The sequence below is a fragment of the Platalea leucorodia genome (genome assembly GCF_965183815.1).
Source record: "Platalea leucorodia genome assembly, chromosome: 7".
NCBI lineage: Eukaryota > Metazoa > Chordata > Aves > Pelecaniformes > Threskiornithidae > Platalea > Platalea leucorodia.
Genome location: NC_138829.1, coordinates 36,706,845 through 36,722,072, shown reverse-complemented (window position 1 = coordinate 36,722,072; position 15,228 = coordinate 36,706,845). Strand labels below are relative to the sequence as shown.

The following is a 15,228-nucleotide window of genomic DNA, read 5'->3' as shown; positions in this document are numbered from 1 at the left end:
ATCTGATGTTATTTCAGCACACCTGCATTGACACTGATACCCAAAAAAAGTAAAACTGAAAAAGAAAAAAAGGAAAAGAAACTGACAAGGAGTTAGTTAGATCTACCCTAGGAGTTAAATCAATCATGACTATATTCAATCTTGCATTTTGTAACAATAAACTGTATTTATAATATTGTAATATATGCACTGATTTCTTTTTGAATTAGCTTTTTTTTTTTTTTTTTTTTTTTTTTAATTTAAGCTGTAGAAAGAAACAGTAGTAAAGCAGGATGCTGAGTTCATGTAGTGCGATGTTGCTTTGTTTTTACCTGGTGTAGACTGGGCCAATATGAAACAGCTTGCAAAAGTACAACTCATTACATATGATTACATATATCCCATATATGTGTATATATGCCATATATATGTATGTCATATGACATATATATACATACATATATCATTCATACACGTACTATCATTACACATAATACAACCTGCAATGTTGTACAATGCATCTCTGAACATTACTACTCTACGTCCTTGGAGGAAAACCTAGGTTTACAGTCAATTCTATAGATCCACACTAAACAAAATATAAGAAAGGTATCAGGGAAACAGATTAAACAATGTAGCGTCTCCAACAGCAGCCTGTAACATCGGGACCTTTAGAAGTATGTCCCTAACTCAACCACCTTCAATTTGATTGAGAGAAATCAGCCTTCACCTCTGACTAATCATAATGCAAGTCTTCATTGTCCACCTGTTATGTCTGCAAAAACCCTATTTGCCTTTTCTCCTTTCTGCCCTCCTTTACCTGATATAGTCTTTCAATACACTATTACCTAGCAAATGCATTTTCCCCAGAATATTGATTAATGTGGGTTTTTTTTTTTCCTCATGACACAAGTAAATCTACTTTATAATTGTTTCTGTAACTAGAACATATAAATTACTATCTAGCAACATGCTGGATATCATTTCATTGCCTTCTCATATTCCCTTTTTGCCTTCCTCTGTTATCTTTCCTCTTATTTTAATTGCAAGCTTTTGGTGGCATAAACATTCCACTCATTCGGCATTTGTACCACAAGCTGGGAACAGACCTCAAGATCCTAACTCAGAGAATGAGAAAGACCCAAGTATATCAAGACAAATCACGCGAAGTTCTCCAAAACTGTAATGCAGTTGTGGCTATATGACTTACCCCTCTTTTCCTCAAGAGCAGCTATAATAGTCCAACCATTAAATAAACTTCGAAGAACTTCCATTATATTAAACATAACAAACTACTTAAGTGTTTCCCTTTTCATCTAAACATGGTGCAATTTTCCCAAAGAACTATTCCTTACCAGGATCCTGAAATATCCACTTAAATGAGATGATTTCACTCCAAAAGAGAAATTGTTACAAATGAATTGAATAACTCTGATATAGATATCAAGCCACTACTCCAGCGTGTTCAGAGCTAAAAACCAGACACACTATACAGTCTGAAGGCACAACTGTTGTGTTTACAGTATAGTAGAGCATCTGCTTAAAATTCTGCCTTGAAAAGGGGTTGCAATTAATTGCAGAAGACCTTGTCTTCATTTCATCAAAAATAAACGCTCACAGCGTATCACAGCATACAATGTACTGGACAATTTGTCGTATTGTAAATCTATCTTATAATATTATGCAGACCTTCAGCACAGAAATAGTCCTAAGCAAAGAATGGGCGTAAGCTATCTGTTTTGCATATAGTGACAAACTGGGCAAACCTATTCACAAAGTTGAGGACACATGCAGGGAGTAAAAGTGGCAATTCAACAGGTAAAAATAAACAGAGCAACATTATTTACAAAGAAGGACACTACAAGTTCTAAGAAACTTAACTCAGGATAAATTAATAAAAAAATAATAAAATTTTTATGTATGATTTCCATGGTAGAAACTGAAGGCTAATATGCCAAGAAGTGTGATTGCAAGCAACTATATAGCCTGAAGTTTAAGAAACAAAAAGAAATCTATTTGAAAGATTTTTTTTTTTTAAATGGAGTGGAAGAGACATGGTGGAGTTTTTGTTTTTCTTTGTTGTACAATTTTTGTTCTTCTTCTTAGAAGACTTAGAATTATGAACTGCTATACAATTGTTAAAAATTGTGGCAACAGGATCAGAAGGGGGAGACTTAATGCGCAGAGATAGATACACAGATACATAAACATTTAATTCAAAAATCACTTAAGCTCCTAATACTTACCAGTTCTCAGAAGCAACTCAAGTTTTACACAACATTATTCTTCCTTTCCTTTTACCCTTTTCCTAAAACGAATTGACTAATAGACAACTACTGTGTCATGAATTGCAGTACATTTTGGTGACAACAGGCAAAATGTCCTAACTAATTTGAAAACAATACCATGGAACACACTCAGCTGTTTAAGAAGCATGCTCCACCAGCTCCCTTAAAAGGGGCTTCAAGAAAATTCCACTGATTTGATCTTAAGGCATTCCTTAGCCTTTGTGACTTTTACTATATATAAATTTCTATATCGCTTTTATATAATCTCATACACAACTCACTGAGAACAATTTCCATATTTTCCTAGTTTTTAATTAACCACTGCCAAAAACTTCTCCCTAGAAATATCTTCCACTATTGTCTGACATTTGGACATTTGCCCAATATATTTATTTGCAAGTATTTATCTGGTGACCATTATATAGCAGATATTCGTATTTTACTGAATCAAGCCACAGAGATCTGTGCTAGAGAATATCAGCATGCAGTTAGTAGCATAACTATTAGATATTAAGTTGGATTACTAAGGATGAATTATTTTAATGTTTCCACTTCACACATTCTTCGTTATGTCACTAGGGATACACCACTAGGGACACAGATTTGATAAAACAACATGCATTAAAAGCATCTAAAGAAGAACTGGTTTTATGCCATACTAATCCCGGGCAAACTGAAGTGCTTTAGTACAACTCCTAAAATAATAAAAAAAGGCTTGATAAAATAACTTTTTATATTTATATTTGGCAACAGTGAAAATGATTGAAGAAAAGAAAATCTAACTTGTACTATACCTGACAATTCATATTGTAAAACTGAGATAACTTCCCATCTCATCTGTAACATCTGAACAGTAGAAGAGCTCCTTTTCAAACCATATAGATAGGAAAGTGCATCCACATAAAAATGTCTATGAGACACTCAATTGTCTTGATTCTGAGCAGCAATTTAACATACAAATAATCAAAAACACACCTGAAAAAAACCTGTGAACTCATTGTGTAAATCTATCTACATGGACTAGATCTTGAAAAAAATTAAATCCAAATATTCTGTTCTAGGTCTTTGTAAAAACAGTACTTTGCTATTTAAGTACAACAGACAACTACACTCAGTCTATGACAGAAAACAATTTCCCATTCCCATCTGTAAATTTTTACATAGTGATTAGAGAGGTTTACCAGAACACGTAAAATTAGGTCACTGAGATAATTTGTTAAAGGAGGAAAAGTCAAAGAAGACTCAATTGTTAAGGCTTTTGTCACTCAGAGAAATGAAGAATTTGTAACTAGTTGGGGAAAGAGTCACACATACAGAGAGACATGCACAAAAGCATACACACACAAATATCCATATACACCAACACACACTCTGTTCAGATACACGGAAAACAAGGCAAAACTTTCTTGACTAACGTGTTATGAGCCATCTCAAAAAAAAAAATTATTTGTATTAAAATAAGTGGAAACACTTTCCATTAACACGATGAATTTCAGGAAAAATAACAAAGCAATACACCTATTAACTAAAGTTACCACAATAATTTGGACTCAAAGATGGCAAACAACTTTGACATGCTTCATTACAAGTACATTTAAACTGCCCTTATGCTTTGGGCATCATGCTCTGTGTTAGCAAGTGACTATACAGGTATTTTTGATGCAGGAAGACAAAAGCTATCTGCTCCAAGGCATCACCTCATATTTGATTAATTCGGCAGCAGTCGGAATGACAGAGAACTTGGGAGTATTTCCAGAGAGGACAGGACTTTGTCAATTTGCCACAGTAGTAAAGTCCCAGTAGCTAGTAAAGGCTCGAATGAGAATGCTTTACACTCACTTATCCACATTGCCAAGGGCAACAGGGTTCCTGCTATATCCCTCAGCATGATATCTCAAAACAGCACAGGTTAACATATCTGTTCTCACCTAATGCTGCATAAACATTACCTTCATTAATTTCTCATGTATTCATACCTTAGGAAGGGGTAACAAAGAAAGAGATAGGGGGAAGTCATCTAAAGAACAAACATTACCAGGGCAGGACTAAGAGACAGCAGTATTGCATGTTACACTCATGTAACAAGTGCTTTGCTTCTCCCTTCCATACACGACACACAAGTAGGCACACATAGACCAGATATCCAGAGTCAAATCCAGATGAAAGCCACCAACTAGAAAACTAGAGAAACAATTCCAAGCATTATTACAGAAACAAAAACACAGATGCAGCAGCAGGGTAGCAGTGTAAGAAAAAAACTGTGTGTATTTATATGTTTATTTATATTCATAATGAACTTACAAGTCAGGGAAAAATTAAGAAAGGAAATTACACTGTATTAGTAACGCCTTCCTTTAAATGCTATCATTGCACATAAAGACTTCACACAAGAACTGGAACTTACTTGAAACGAGTACTGAAGACATACTACTACTGCTACTACAACAACAACGATGACAATGAAAGTGTTCTTGTCCTCTCCTCTCCGGAATTTGTTCTTACGGTCTTTGTTATTCCGATTGCTGCCAAATTAATCAAATACAAGGAATGTCTTGGAACAGAAAGTGATAGTGAAAAGCTTTCCAACAAAGTTTATAAATATGCCCACAAGTTTGCTGTTCCCTAGAAACAAAGGCAGGTATCGTTTTTATGCATTACTGAGCTTCTAGCCCTTCTATGCGAGCTGAGAGCCTAAAAACGATGCACAAAACCATACAATAACTTAGATCCAGAAGAAAAAAAACCATAATACCAACAAAAAATGGGGAACAAAGGGAAAGTTTCCCTTTAAGGAAGCAAAAATTAATCTTACTATACTTTTAAGAGTTAATTCTTTTGCTCTTTCAAAAAATACTGTAGGATATTTTTAGATCAAAAGAGATCTAATCTTATTTTATATCTCACCAAGAAAGAGTTATCTCAGAGAGCCTAAAACATCCTAGAGCACTTCTGTCTACAGACTCAAAAATAAGAATACGGAGATCAACAATTTCAAAGGAAGATTCAGCTTCACAAGCCTGGAAAACGTTCACTAGCAATCCAAATTCCCAGAAAACATTTTGACCTAGAGAAGATCCTGATTGATCAACAATTTCACTGGAAGAGTTCTAAAGAGCTACTGCACTTCACGTTTGTATGTACAAACAGTGCTTAGGCAGCAATAAAAGCTGTAAGTAATAAGCACTGAAGGCTTACATCACTGTAGCACTCAGTGCCTAATAAATGGTTCCTTCCTCAGTGTATTACAAAACAACAATTGATCCCTTCTCCACAAAGGTGAAGGCAGTTATAATGGAGAGGAGACAGCAGCAACTGACATGATTGTTCACAGCAAAGAGAAGCTGCAGCTTCCAAGACAGAAATGTAGTCCCTTTTTTCCCCTGCAAAAGATCTCCTAACACCAAGCAGAAGGAACACTTCTGCATAATCTCACTTTTGCTATTTCCATTTTTGGCCCTCACCTCTATTTAGCGCTTTATTTTACCTGTTGGAAAGAAGTGCAATAGAGTTCTACTAGCATGAGAACGGGTCACAGCAGCAGAAATTGCTTTCTCATGTAGCACACACAGGCTATCTATGAGCAGGCAAAGCTTCTCACTTCATCACTGAGGAACAAGGCAACATCTTAGAAAGTGGAAGGATGAAGGACATTCATTTAAAGCTCCAGTCTTGGATAAAAGCACCTTCTCCTAAAGGCTGAGTAATCTACTAAACTATGTAATATAGATACCTCCAAAAAGTGGAGTGGAGGGAAGGGATGTTGGAAAGGATACTTCATTGTGATTATCCATTTCCCTCCCCCCATGAAATTCTCCCAGGCTTAAAAGTGCTAATGACACTTCATCACACCTAAACAATTTATATAAGCAGCAGCAGCCATCACCACTTTCCAACCTTTAATTGCCAGAAATAAATATTCCCAGCCTCCCAGAAATCAGCATTGTCATTTCCTACTTTGGGCTCTTAGCATGTTTTATTTTAGAGACTCATCCTTTAAAGTTGTATCAACTCTAGAGCAGACTGTTTCTGGAACATTATTTGTGATAAATGTGAAGTAAAGATAGTACGGAAAGAGGAGGGAATACACACATCAATAGCAGTTTTTTCATGCTAGTTACACAACAACACACTCTTAGTCATGCAGGGTAAAAATAATGGGAGACACAAGATGACACATGAAAAGAATCTTCTCCTCCTCCCAAAAATTAGTGCATGAACACTACTTGCTTAAAAGTCCAAATTGGTTGTCATACTAGATTTGTGTAAAGCTTTAGGAAAGAATGGTGTGAGGGCTCTTTATAGAAAATTACACCAAGTGAAGGCTATTTCACTAATTAACACCCCTTCCCAAAGAAATCCTTATCTCCTTTTAAAATAAGCTTCTTTTAAGCAGAGAAAAGACCCCAAATATTTGCAGAGCCCCAACTTCAACATCTGTTGGTATTCCCTACAAACAAGTGTGTTTCTGTGTGCATGTTTATCAGAAGAGGTCATCAAGGGCTTGCTTGGTTTATTCATCGTTTTAAGGCTCTCCTATTTGCAAAGCTTCTGTTAATGTCAGTGAAATCTAACCCAGACAGAAGTTTCAGAGGTCAGATATTTGGCATGCTACATTTAGAAACCCAAGTACAAAGTTGACGAGGACGCCTCAAACACAGGGGATTATAGCGGAAATAGGTCTCCTTATACCAAACTGGCTATTGAGCAGATTCAAGGAAGAACACACTGAGACTGCCTGATGCTATTAAAGCTCATATTCTTGCTTTATTTTTTTCCACTGACTAAATCAATTCTCCCATTTGGCAAAGCCCAGCACAGAAATAACACTTTATTTTTAATACAACAGAAAAGGAATAGACACGAGACATAAAATCATGTACTACATGACCTATAAAAAGCAGATACTTACAGTTCGTAGGAACTGTATTTCATCTTCCCCTCCTTCACCCCCTTCAGCCATGGCTCTTGAGGAGTCAGCTCTGCTGAGACTCTGATCGCCTCCACCGTCAGCTCACTGCACTCGGTACAGCTCCTCTTCTCCTATCAGTATTAGCATATAGCTAATCCACAGCCATATAGGGAGCTCAGCTAACTCCACTGCAGTGCAGACTGTCAGTCAACCCCCTCACTGCCAGAGCCAACTGCTCTGCCTTCCCAGCTCATAGCAAGCAATTCTTTTCCTTTTCTCTCTACCCTAGAGGTAAAAACCCCCTACTGTTAAGGTATCGCAGGAAGCATTGTATGCATCACTAGGTGTTGCTTTTTTTTCCCCTAGATACTGTCTGGTCAAAACAGCAATAATGGTGAAGTGTTAATGAAAGGAGAGCTTGTGCTTCCATTTTCACAGATCAAGGTACCCAATTTTGCACTGAAATGTATCAAATTCAGCAACTCTGAACCTACTGATTTGTGCAGCAGAAGGATGTAAATCAGATGATCACAGGACAAGCCGATTTTGACAGCAGATATTTTCAGCCTGCTTACAATAACTTCCGTTTCTTGCTTCTCTGCATAAGCAGCTGCAAACCTGATTTCCAAGATGACTTAATGATCTGAACCTACTATGTGTAGTTATTTGTGCTACCCTTTTAAATGGTATTTTTATACATATCTTAAGGACTGCAAGGTTTTTATTTGTACCTTTTCAGAACTGCACCTGAATAAGTATAGAGGATAGTACAAATTTACTTCAAAACCTAAAAACCACAGTTATATTAAAATAAAATAACTTTAAATTCTAGTTAAATAATGAAGAACTTTGTAATTAATGAAAATTGCTAGTTATTACTTCAATATTAGCAAATGAGCAATGAAAAAATAGATCAACTCTAGAACAAAATTTACTTGAGTGAAGGGAGGAAAAAAGAAAGGACACAAGGAAACAGGAGAGGAGAGCACTGAGGAGGCTCTAGCCAGCCAATTCACTATACGATCTCGCATTTTGTGGTAAGGCTGCAACCACAGCCTACCCATACATTCCACCCCTGAGAAGCATTACCCAAAGTTTGTGCTGTCCATATCTACACCGATATATACCCTCACAGAGTACCACATGTATACAGTCTTTTTCTCAGTAAAAGCATGTTTTTATTTTACAAATGAGAAACATAGGCATGAGAGTAAGGGAAGAATAACTTTGTTGGGGTCACAAGGACAAGTGTAGCACCGTGAAAACTGAAACTAGATTCTCTATGTGCACAAGCTAATACGTTTATACACAACTGTCCTCTGGGCATGGAACCCAATGCACACTGCCCTCTACTCCCCCCCCGCCCCCCAACCCCCAATAACAGTATTCTGATTTTTCACTAACTGAAGTAAACACAGACACAAGTCAAACCATGAGATGCCCAATAGTTTCTCTCCTTGAAGGGCAAAATGCTTTGAAAAATGTTTTATTTCACTCCTCCTTACTACCCTGAGAAACTGTCCAAAAAATAATGACAATCCCATAACTCAGCAACAGGCAATTTCAGGCCAAAAGCAACTCAGAAGCCTCTAGCTGACGTAGTCATACAGGTTGGCCTGTTTTTGTTCACCGCTGTGAGCAAGGAAAAGATAGCTTTGTGCAAGACAAAGGCAATGTGACAGAAAAATATTTCTCTGAAGTGCTAGAAAACTGATTTGGTTGGTGTCTTGAACATCCAGTTTTGTGTTTGGGTTTTGTGGGCTTTTTTTACTCCAGACATCTTTGAATGAATGTTTTATCTCTTTCAATCATCAATACAAAGAACAAAACTTAACAGATCTTCCGTATGGAATATACTTATTCCTGATAAAAAATCAGAGGAGTGGGGAAAACTTGCCTGAAGTCAAAGCATGCCACTTAGTGTTTTTACTGAAAAACAGAGCAGGTAGAGAGGCCTACTGATGATACATGCTTATCCATACATTTATATTTAGCATGGATCTGATACATGTATTGCATGGAAAAATCTACACATGTAAGGACAGCTTTTCTGCAATGTCTTATATGAAACAACTTTTCAAGCACACTACTTTACTTTGACAGATTGTAAACAAGAAATACCTAAAAGCCTGAGAAAATAACCGCAAGTCATAAGACTCATAAAAAGTACAAGTGCTCTATTTCCTTCACAAATAGAAATCAATGTCATGCAGTACATCTGTTGGCCAAGTTTTATTTCAGTTACTGCAGTAAGACTTCCAGATACTAAGTTCTGAACATGCAGAGCTGAGATGAATCCATCTGAATCAAATGGAAAGGCGGGGGTGAAGTAACTTTTCAAGTGTTTTCTTTGTGTATTGGAGTATTCTATCAAAACACTTCCTACGAAACTTTGAGACACTTCTTGAGTAAAATATTATGTTTACATCAGTTAATATAGCTATAGACACCTACGTCCACAACTTCTAATAAAACAGCTACAGAAGTTACCAATTTTTTTTTAAACAGATGTCAACACGCCAGGATCTCACTTTGCATTTTCAAACAACAGACAAAGCACATGGAAAAATGAGTATCGGTAATACCCCTAGCATTGTAACAGAGATCATATAAGACATCTAAAATTCTGACTCATGTCAAATTTCACCAGCAGGGTTGTTTTTCTCTTTGTAAGTCCCTCTATTTTTCTTTGTTTGATACTCAGCTTTACAAAGTAGCCTGTGCATTGTTTTGGGAAACAATTTCCTGCCCCAGTAAGCAAAATACTTTGGTTAGATTTCATCTTTTTAAAAATGTCAAGTGAACTGCAAAGCCATTTCACAGCACTTCTATTCCTTAGAGTTTTGTTCTGCTTCATATTATGCCTATATGTTTAATGAGAAAAACATTCAGCTGCTACAGCATAATGCAATGTACATCTCCTCAAGACATAGGTAGTTTTTTTTCCAGGACTTGCCACTGCTCCAAGATTGAGATTTGGCTGTTTATGGAACCGCACTTAATCAGAAGTCTCATTTACACAAAGTATAATGCCTTGCATTTCTAATTTCTTAACATTAACTTGTCTTGAAAAATCTTTTTCTTTCTTTTTGGAAAAAAAAATACTGAAGTAATGATTGAAAGAAAATGACATCAGGTCACTGCAGTAAATAAATCCAAAATGATCACATATCACACACAGCGTGTATATATATACAGTGACTCTGCTTTACGGGAGATGACTGTAAGTAAGGTGCAGCATTCCACTGTGAAAGCCACACAGGTCAAATAATCTGAATGGGGACCACGGTGTATTTTATGATATCATATTCATGCCAATCAATTGTAAATCTATAATTTAGCACTTTTGCTGCTGAATACATTCTGGACAGACTTTATGGTATTTTAAAGCTATCAAAAGAACTTGTCTACAAAACAAATTTAAGGAAAACTTCCTTTCCGTTTTCAGCACAAACATGCTGCCTGCCTATTCTCCAACATAAGCTCTTCCCTCTTACTAAAGGATCCAGAGTGACTGACTCTTCACATGAGTTCTTGATTCTACATTAGCTTTTGGCAGGCTAATAGGTAATATCAGTTACTTAAGTTTCTGTTGGGTGAGGAGTCAAAATGGTATTCACTGATAATTCCAGGCCTAAGTGCTAAAATTTAGATGCTGCTTAAAAGACCGGCATGTCTCTGCATTCTTTATGCCTCAATTAAGTACAAAAATATGTATAAATACAGTTTTTAGAAAGCCATTAAAAGAAGCACATTGCTTCCTTTACAAAAACTTCACAAAAGTACTCAAATTCCTTATGTTGGCTATTTTCAGCCCATGCATTAAGGCAGTCAACTACTTGTCCAGTTCACAACCACTAGGCACCTAATACAAGTTAACATTCCATTCACAGAAAACTAGTGTGAATTTGCACTTAACAAGTTTTAGTTTGCTTGGGGTTTTATATTTATTTATTCTAGAGGAAGTAAGTTACAATGTACAGTGGAAAATGTAGGATCTTAGTCAAGTTGAGGAAAACCTTCATCAGAAGATTACTAGTTTGAGTAATTTAAAGAGAGAATGGTTTTATTAATTTACACGTATTTCCAAACTTCATCTACATTTTTTCCTGTCCTTTTAAAATTACTTTTGTTGGGGCTTTATGTGTACCCTATGTCAATGCTTTGTTATATAACACAAAGTTTCATTTTGTTTTTAAAAGTTGAGGCAATCTTTGATGCAATTCTTTACAAATACAGAAAGAATAAAGTGTATTATAGTGTCACAGAATCCATAGCATAGTATCAGTACTGCTTGTAAGGCCTAATTCAGTGACTTTCAAAGCAACTTCACCACTACTTAATTCAAAACGAGGAAAGGCCAGTGTCTCAGAACAGATGCTCAAAACTCATGCTTTCACCAATGATCAAAAGTTTATGTTAGATTGCCATCTGGTGGTAAAAGTAAAAGAAAAACAAGTTGCCTATGACTTGAGTTGGTAAGCGTAACCATTCACATTATTCTAACCTAAGACATTGGGAGTCTCATTTCCAATTTTATTATAGATTATGCAACACATTTTTTACTATAGACTATAGTGCTATGAACTTTGACATTTCATCTTCTTCATTTTTCTTCAAAAAGGGGGGGGGGGGGGGGGGGAAGTATGCTCACAAGTTTCTTCTTAAACCTAAAGTGCCAATACATGAGTAGGACTTTCTCTTGCTTCCAAAAACACAGTTACTTCAATCCCAGTTGACTTAAGTCTGCCAAAACAAAGATTTTCTACATCTCTCAAAAATCTCCAGTTCTAGATGGCCCAAGCAGAGCTCACAAACATTAGCAGACATACTTCACTGTTTGGCCATAATTTCCACCTCAGTTCCCCATCACAATATAACAACAACACATTCTTGTACATAAGGCACTATTCCCACACCAAACGGCAAGACTTTAAAAAACTCATTCAGCTCAGTATATTTCCCCTTGAAACTGGGGCTCAAGGATTGAACAGGAAAATATATTTCACTTGAACTTCACAGATAGATTTAATTCAGACTAGGTTCTTGTCTTGGTTTCAGCTGGGATAGAGTTAATTTTCTTCCTAGTAGCTGGTATAGTGTTTTGGATTTAGTAGGAGAATAATGTTGATAACACACTGATGTTTTAGTTGTTGCTAAGTAGAGTTTACACTAAGTCAAGGACTTTTCAGGTTCCCATGCTGTGCGAAGTGCACAAGAAGCTGGGAGGGAGCACAGCCAGGACAGCTGACCCAAACCAGCCAAAGGGTTATTCCATACCGTATGACACCATGCTCAGTCTATAAGCTGTGAGAAGTTGGCCAGGGGGCAGTGACCGCTGCTCGGGGATGGGATGGGCATCGGTTGGCTGGTGGTGAGCGATTGCATCGTGTATCACTTGCTTTGTATATTATTATTACTACTACTATTTTATTTTATTTCAATTATTAAACTGTTCTTATCTCAACCCACAAGTTTTCTCACTTTTGCTCTTCTGATTCTCTCCCCCATCCCAGCGGGGAGGAGCGAGCAGCTGTGTGATGCTTAGTTGCTGGCTAGGATTAAACCACAACAGTCCTTAAAGCCAACGCTTGGAATAGGAAATAAATTAGAGCTTACACTAGAGTAAAACTTTACATTAGAGTAAAACACTAGGACTGTGAATTTTGGTTAAGCAGAATAAGAATTTAATTAATTAGACTAAGTATGAATGCTGGTTTTGTGTCTTATAAAAAGTTACAAGATATGATGAGATTACCTCTGGGAAAACAAAATCCATTCCTGATCTCAAAATGACACCAATACCAAATTTCACTTTTCTGCTCCAAACTACCAAGTTTCTTGTATATATAATATGGACAAACCTGTATTTTTAAGCTTATTTTATTCTTTAAATGTCTGCATTTTCCTGCCATGCATTCCCAAAATCTTATCCATCTGGCACAGATCAAACATGACAGTTTCAGCATTAATCTTCTATAAGCATATGAATAGAGACTGTTTTAATGATCAATTAGGAAATTTTAATGAGGGATTTTCAATGTTTTGAATAGAGTTCACTGAAACTAAATTATGATTTTACAGAAGTACCTATGGCAACACATTACGAACAACCTGAAGTTTATGCAAAAAATTTTCAGCCCATCAGAGAATTGCACTAATTCAGATTGGTTGCAATAAAAGCACAACTAACCATTTCCAAAGAACTGAGACAGAAACAAAGTTCTGAAGTAGCAATGTTGAGTAGCTGGCTGTCCGAAACACAGAGTACTGACATAAGTCAAATGAAAAATTATCAAAGTATAACATGACAGAATTAAGAGTTAGCATGTAGTTAGTTTCTCTTGCATCTACCACATAGTTAAAGAATTACCCCCATAAAATGCCAAGACCGTATCAGCTAATTACAGGGCTGCAACTATAAAACTAACTTTAATTTCGCTACAAATCTCAATGCTTTGTAGCTGCTAACTACCTGCAAGACCATTGTAATTGCTGTCAATACATTTACTATAATTCTCCTAATCTGAACAGCTAAATATGAATAGATTTTATATATACAGTGCTTTGTATTCACCTGTGCTGTTCAGTTCTGACTGGTAAAATAAGTCTCCCAATACTGTTTTTGGACTTCCACTGAGAAAATTGTGCAAGCACTCTCCATTGGATTTACTGTGGTTTCTGATTTACCTTCCTTTTCTCAGCTTTTCTACATAAATGCTTAATTACCGTATATAAAATGATTATATAGAAATTAATCCGTATTATTAAACTCCATGGAATATTTCAATATTCACTCCTCCTCTAAAGAGAATTAACAGTGTGTTAATACACACTCGTAAGTCAGAGAAAACAACTTATGGTCACCTGTTGAAAATACTGAACATCTTTAATCCTTTCGTATTTTCCACTGACGTGACTCCACATAAAGCCAGTTCAGCTTGAGATCTCACAGTAGCATAGAAAGCATTAGAGTGTAAGAAACACATAGTTTCTATTGAAAGTAATTTTTACTGTAACACAAATTAATCCTAGTCAAATACCAATTCCAGAAAAATGCTCAGAAGAAAGGACAGCTATGACTGGGACAGGAACCAGAGAAACTTACAATGTAAGTTGATAGTACCCTACTCCCCAACACTAACACTTACCTGTAGTATTTTGTTTTGTGGCTTACATTCTAACCCCTTGTGTTTCTGGGTCTCCTACTGCCCATTTCATACATCTCCCCTTTTACTAACTGATGCTTGTATTTGTGGCTGGCTTGCTTTCTTATGAATTGTATATTGTACAAGAATAGTCAGCGATGTAGTTCTCTTTTGGTTTTCCAAGGAGCCTCAGAGAATGTACTTTAAGTTCCACTTCCAAATATTGCAACTTAAAATAATATCTTCTAACAATCCTGAAGTATTTCAATTAATAATTAAGAAGTGAGCAGCACTATGCCCCACGCTAGGTTGGTTGGTCCCAGTGACCAAAATTACACACCAATCACTTCCTTGTTATATAAACATTACTAATATGATAAAATGAACTTTAGGATGCACAACATGAATGTCCTCTTGATTCCCTGACAGCTTGCTTCAGATCCAAGCCTTGGTAGCTTTGCTGGCTTGCCTAGTTTGAATTTTCTCAGAACATGCCCTCACCAAAAGCCAACCATGAGTTTTGTATGTCATAGTATATAATCTGACATTATGGGGTACAATTTCACAAGCGGTGACTACTGAGATGGACGTGAATAATTCATGCAAGCAGATGGGTCTCTACTGTTATTTCAACCACCTCTCAACAGTCACTTTTATTAATCTATTCTGTACCATCAAAAAATTTCAGATTACAAAGTTTACAAACTATGTGGAGTAATCCACATGCTTGGGAAAGTGCTTAGCCCAAAAGATGCTAATAATGAAATATATCTATTAGACTTTAAAGGAATAGAATTATATTTTGATATAAACCTACTTTCTGTTCAAAAAAAGTACATACGAATTCAATCTTTGAAACTACATGGAAAAGAATAGACCCTCTATGCATGGTTACAGATTGTAA

At 36.3% G+C, this 15,228-nt stretch overlaps 1 protein-coding gene across 1 annotated transcript in view; it reads right to left on the bottom strand.

Annotated features, from left to right (window-relative positions):
- Window positions 1–7,227, bottom strand: part of RYR3 (ryanodine receptor 3) — a gene marked incomplete at its 5' end in the record, with an annotated part of 249,795 nt that extends 242,568 nt beyond the window's left edge. The window contains one exon of the mRNA XM_082318667.1: window positions 7,177–7,227. Coding sequence (XP_082174793.1) covers window positions 7,177–7,227 — 51 coding nt within the window. The remainder of the gene's footprint in view (window positions 1–7,176) is intronic.
- Window positions 7,228–15,228: the final 8,001 nt, after the last annotated feature.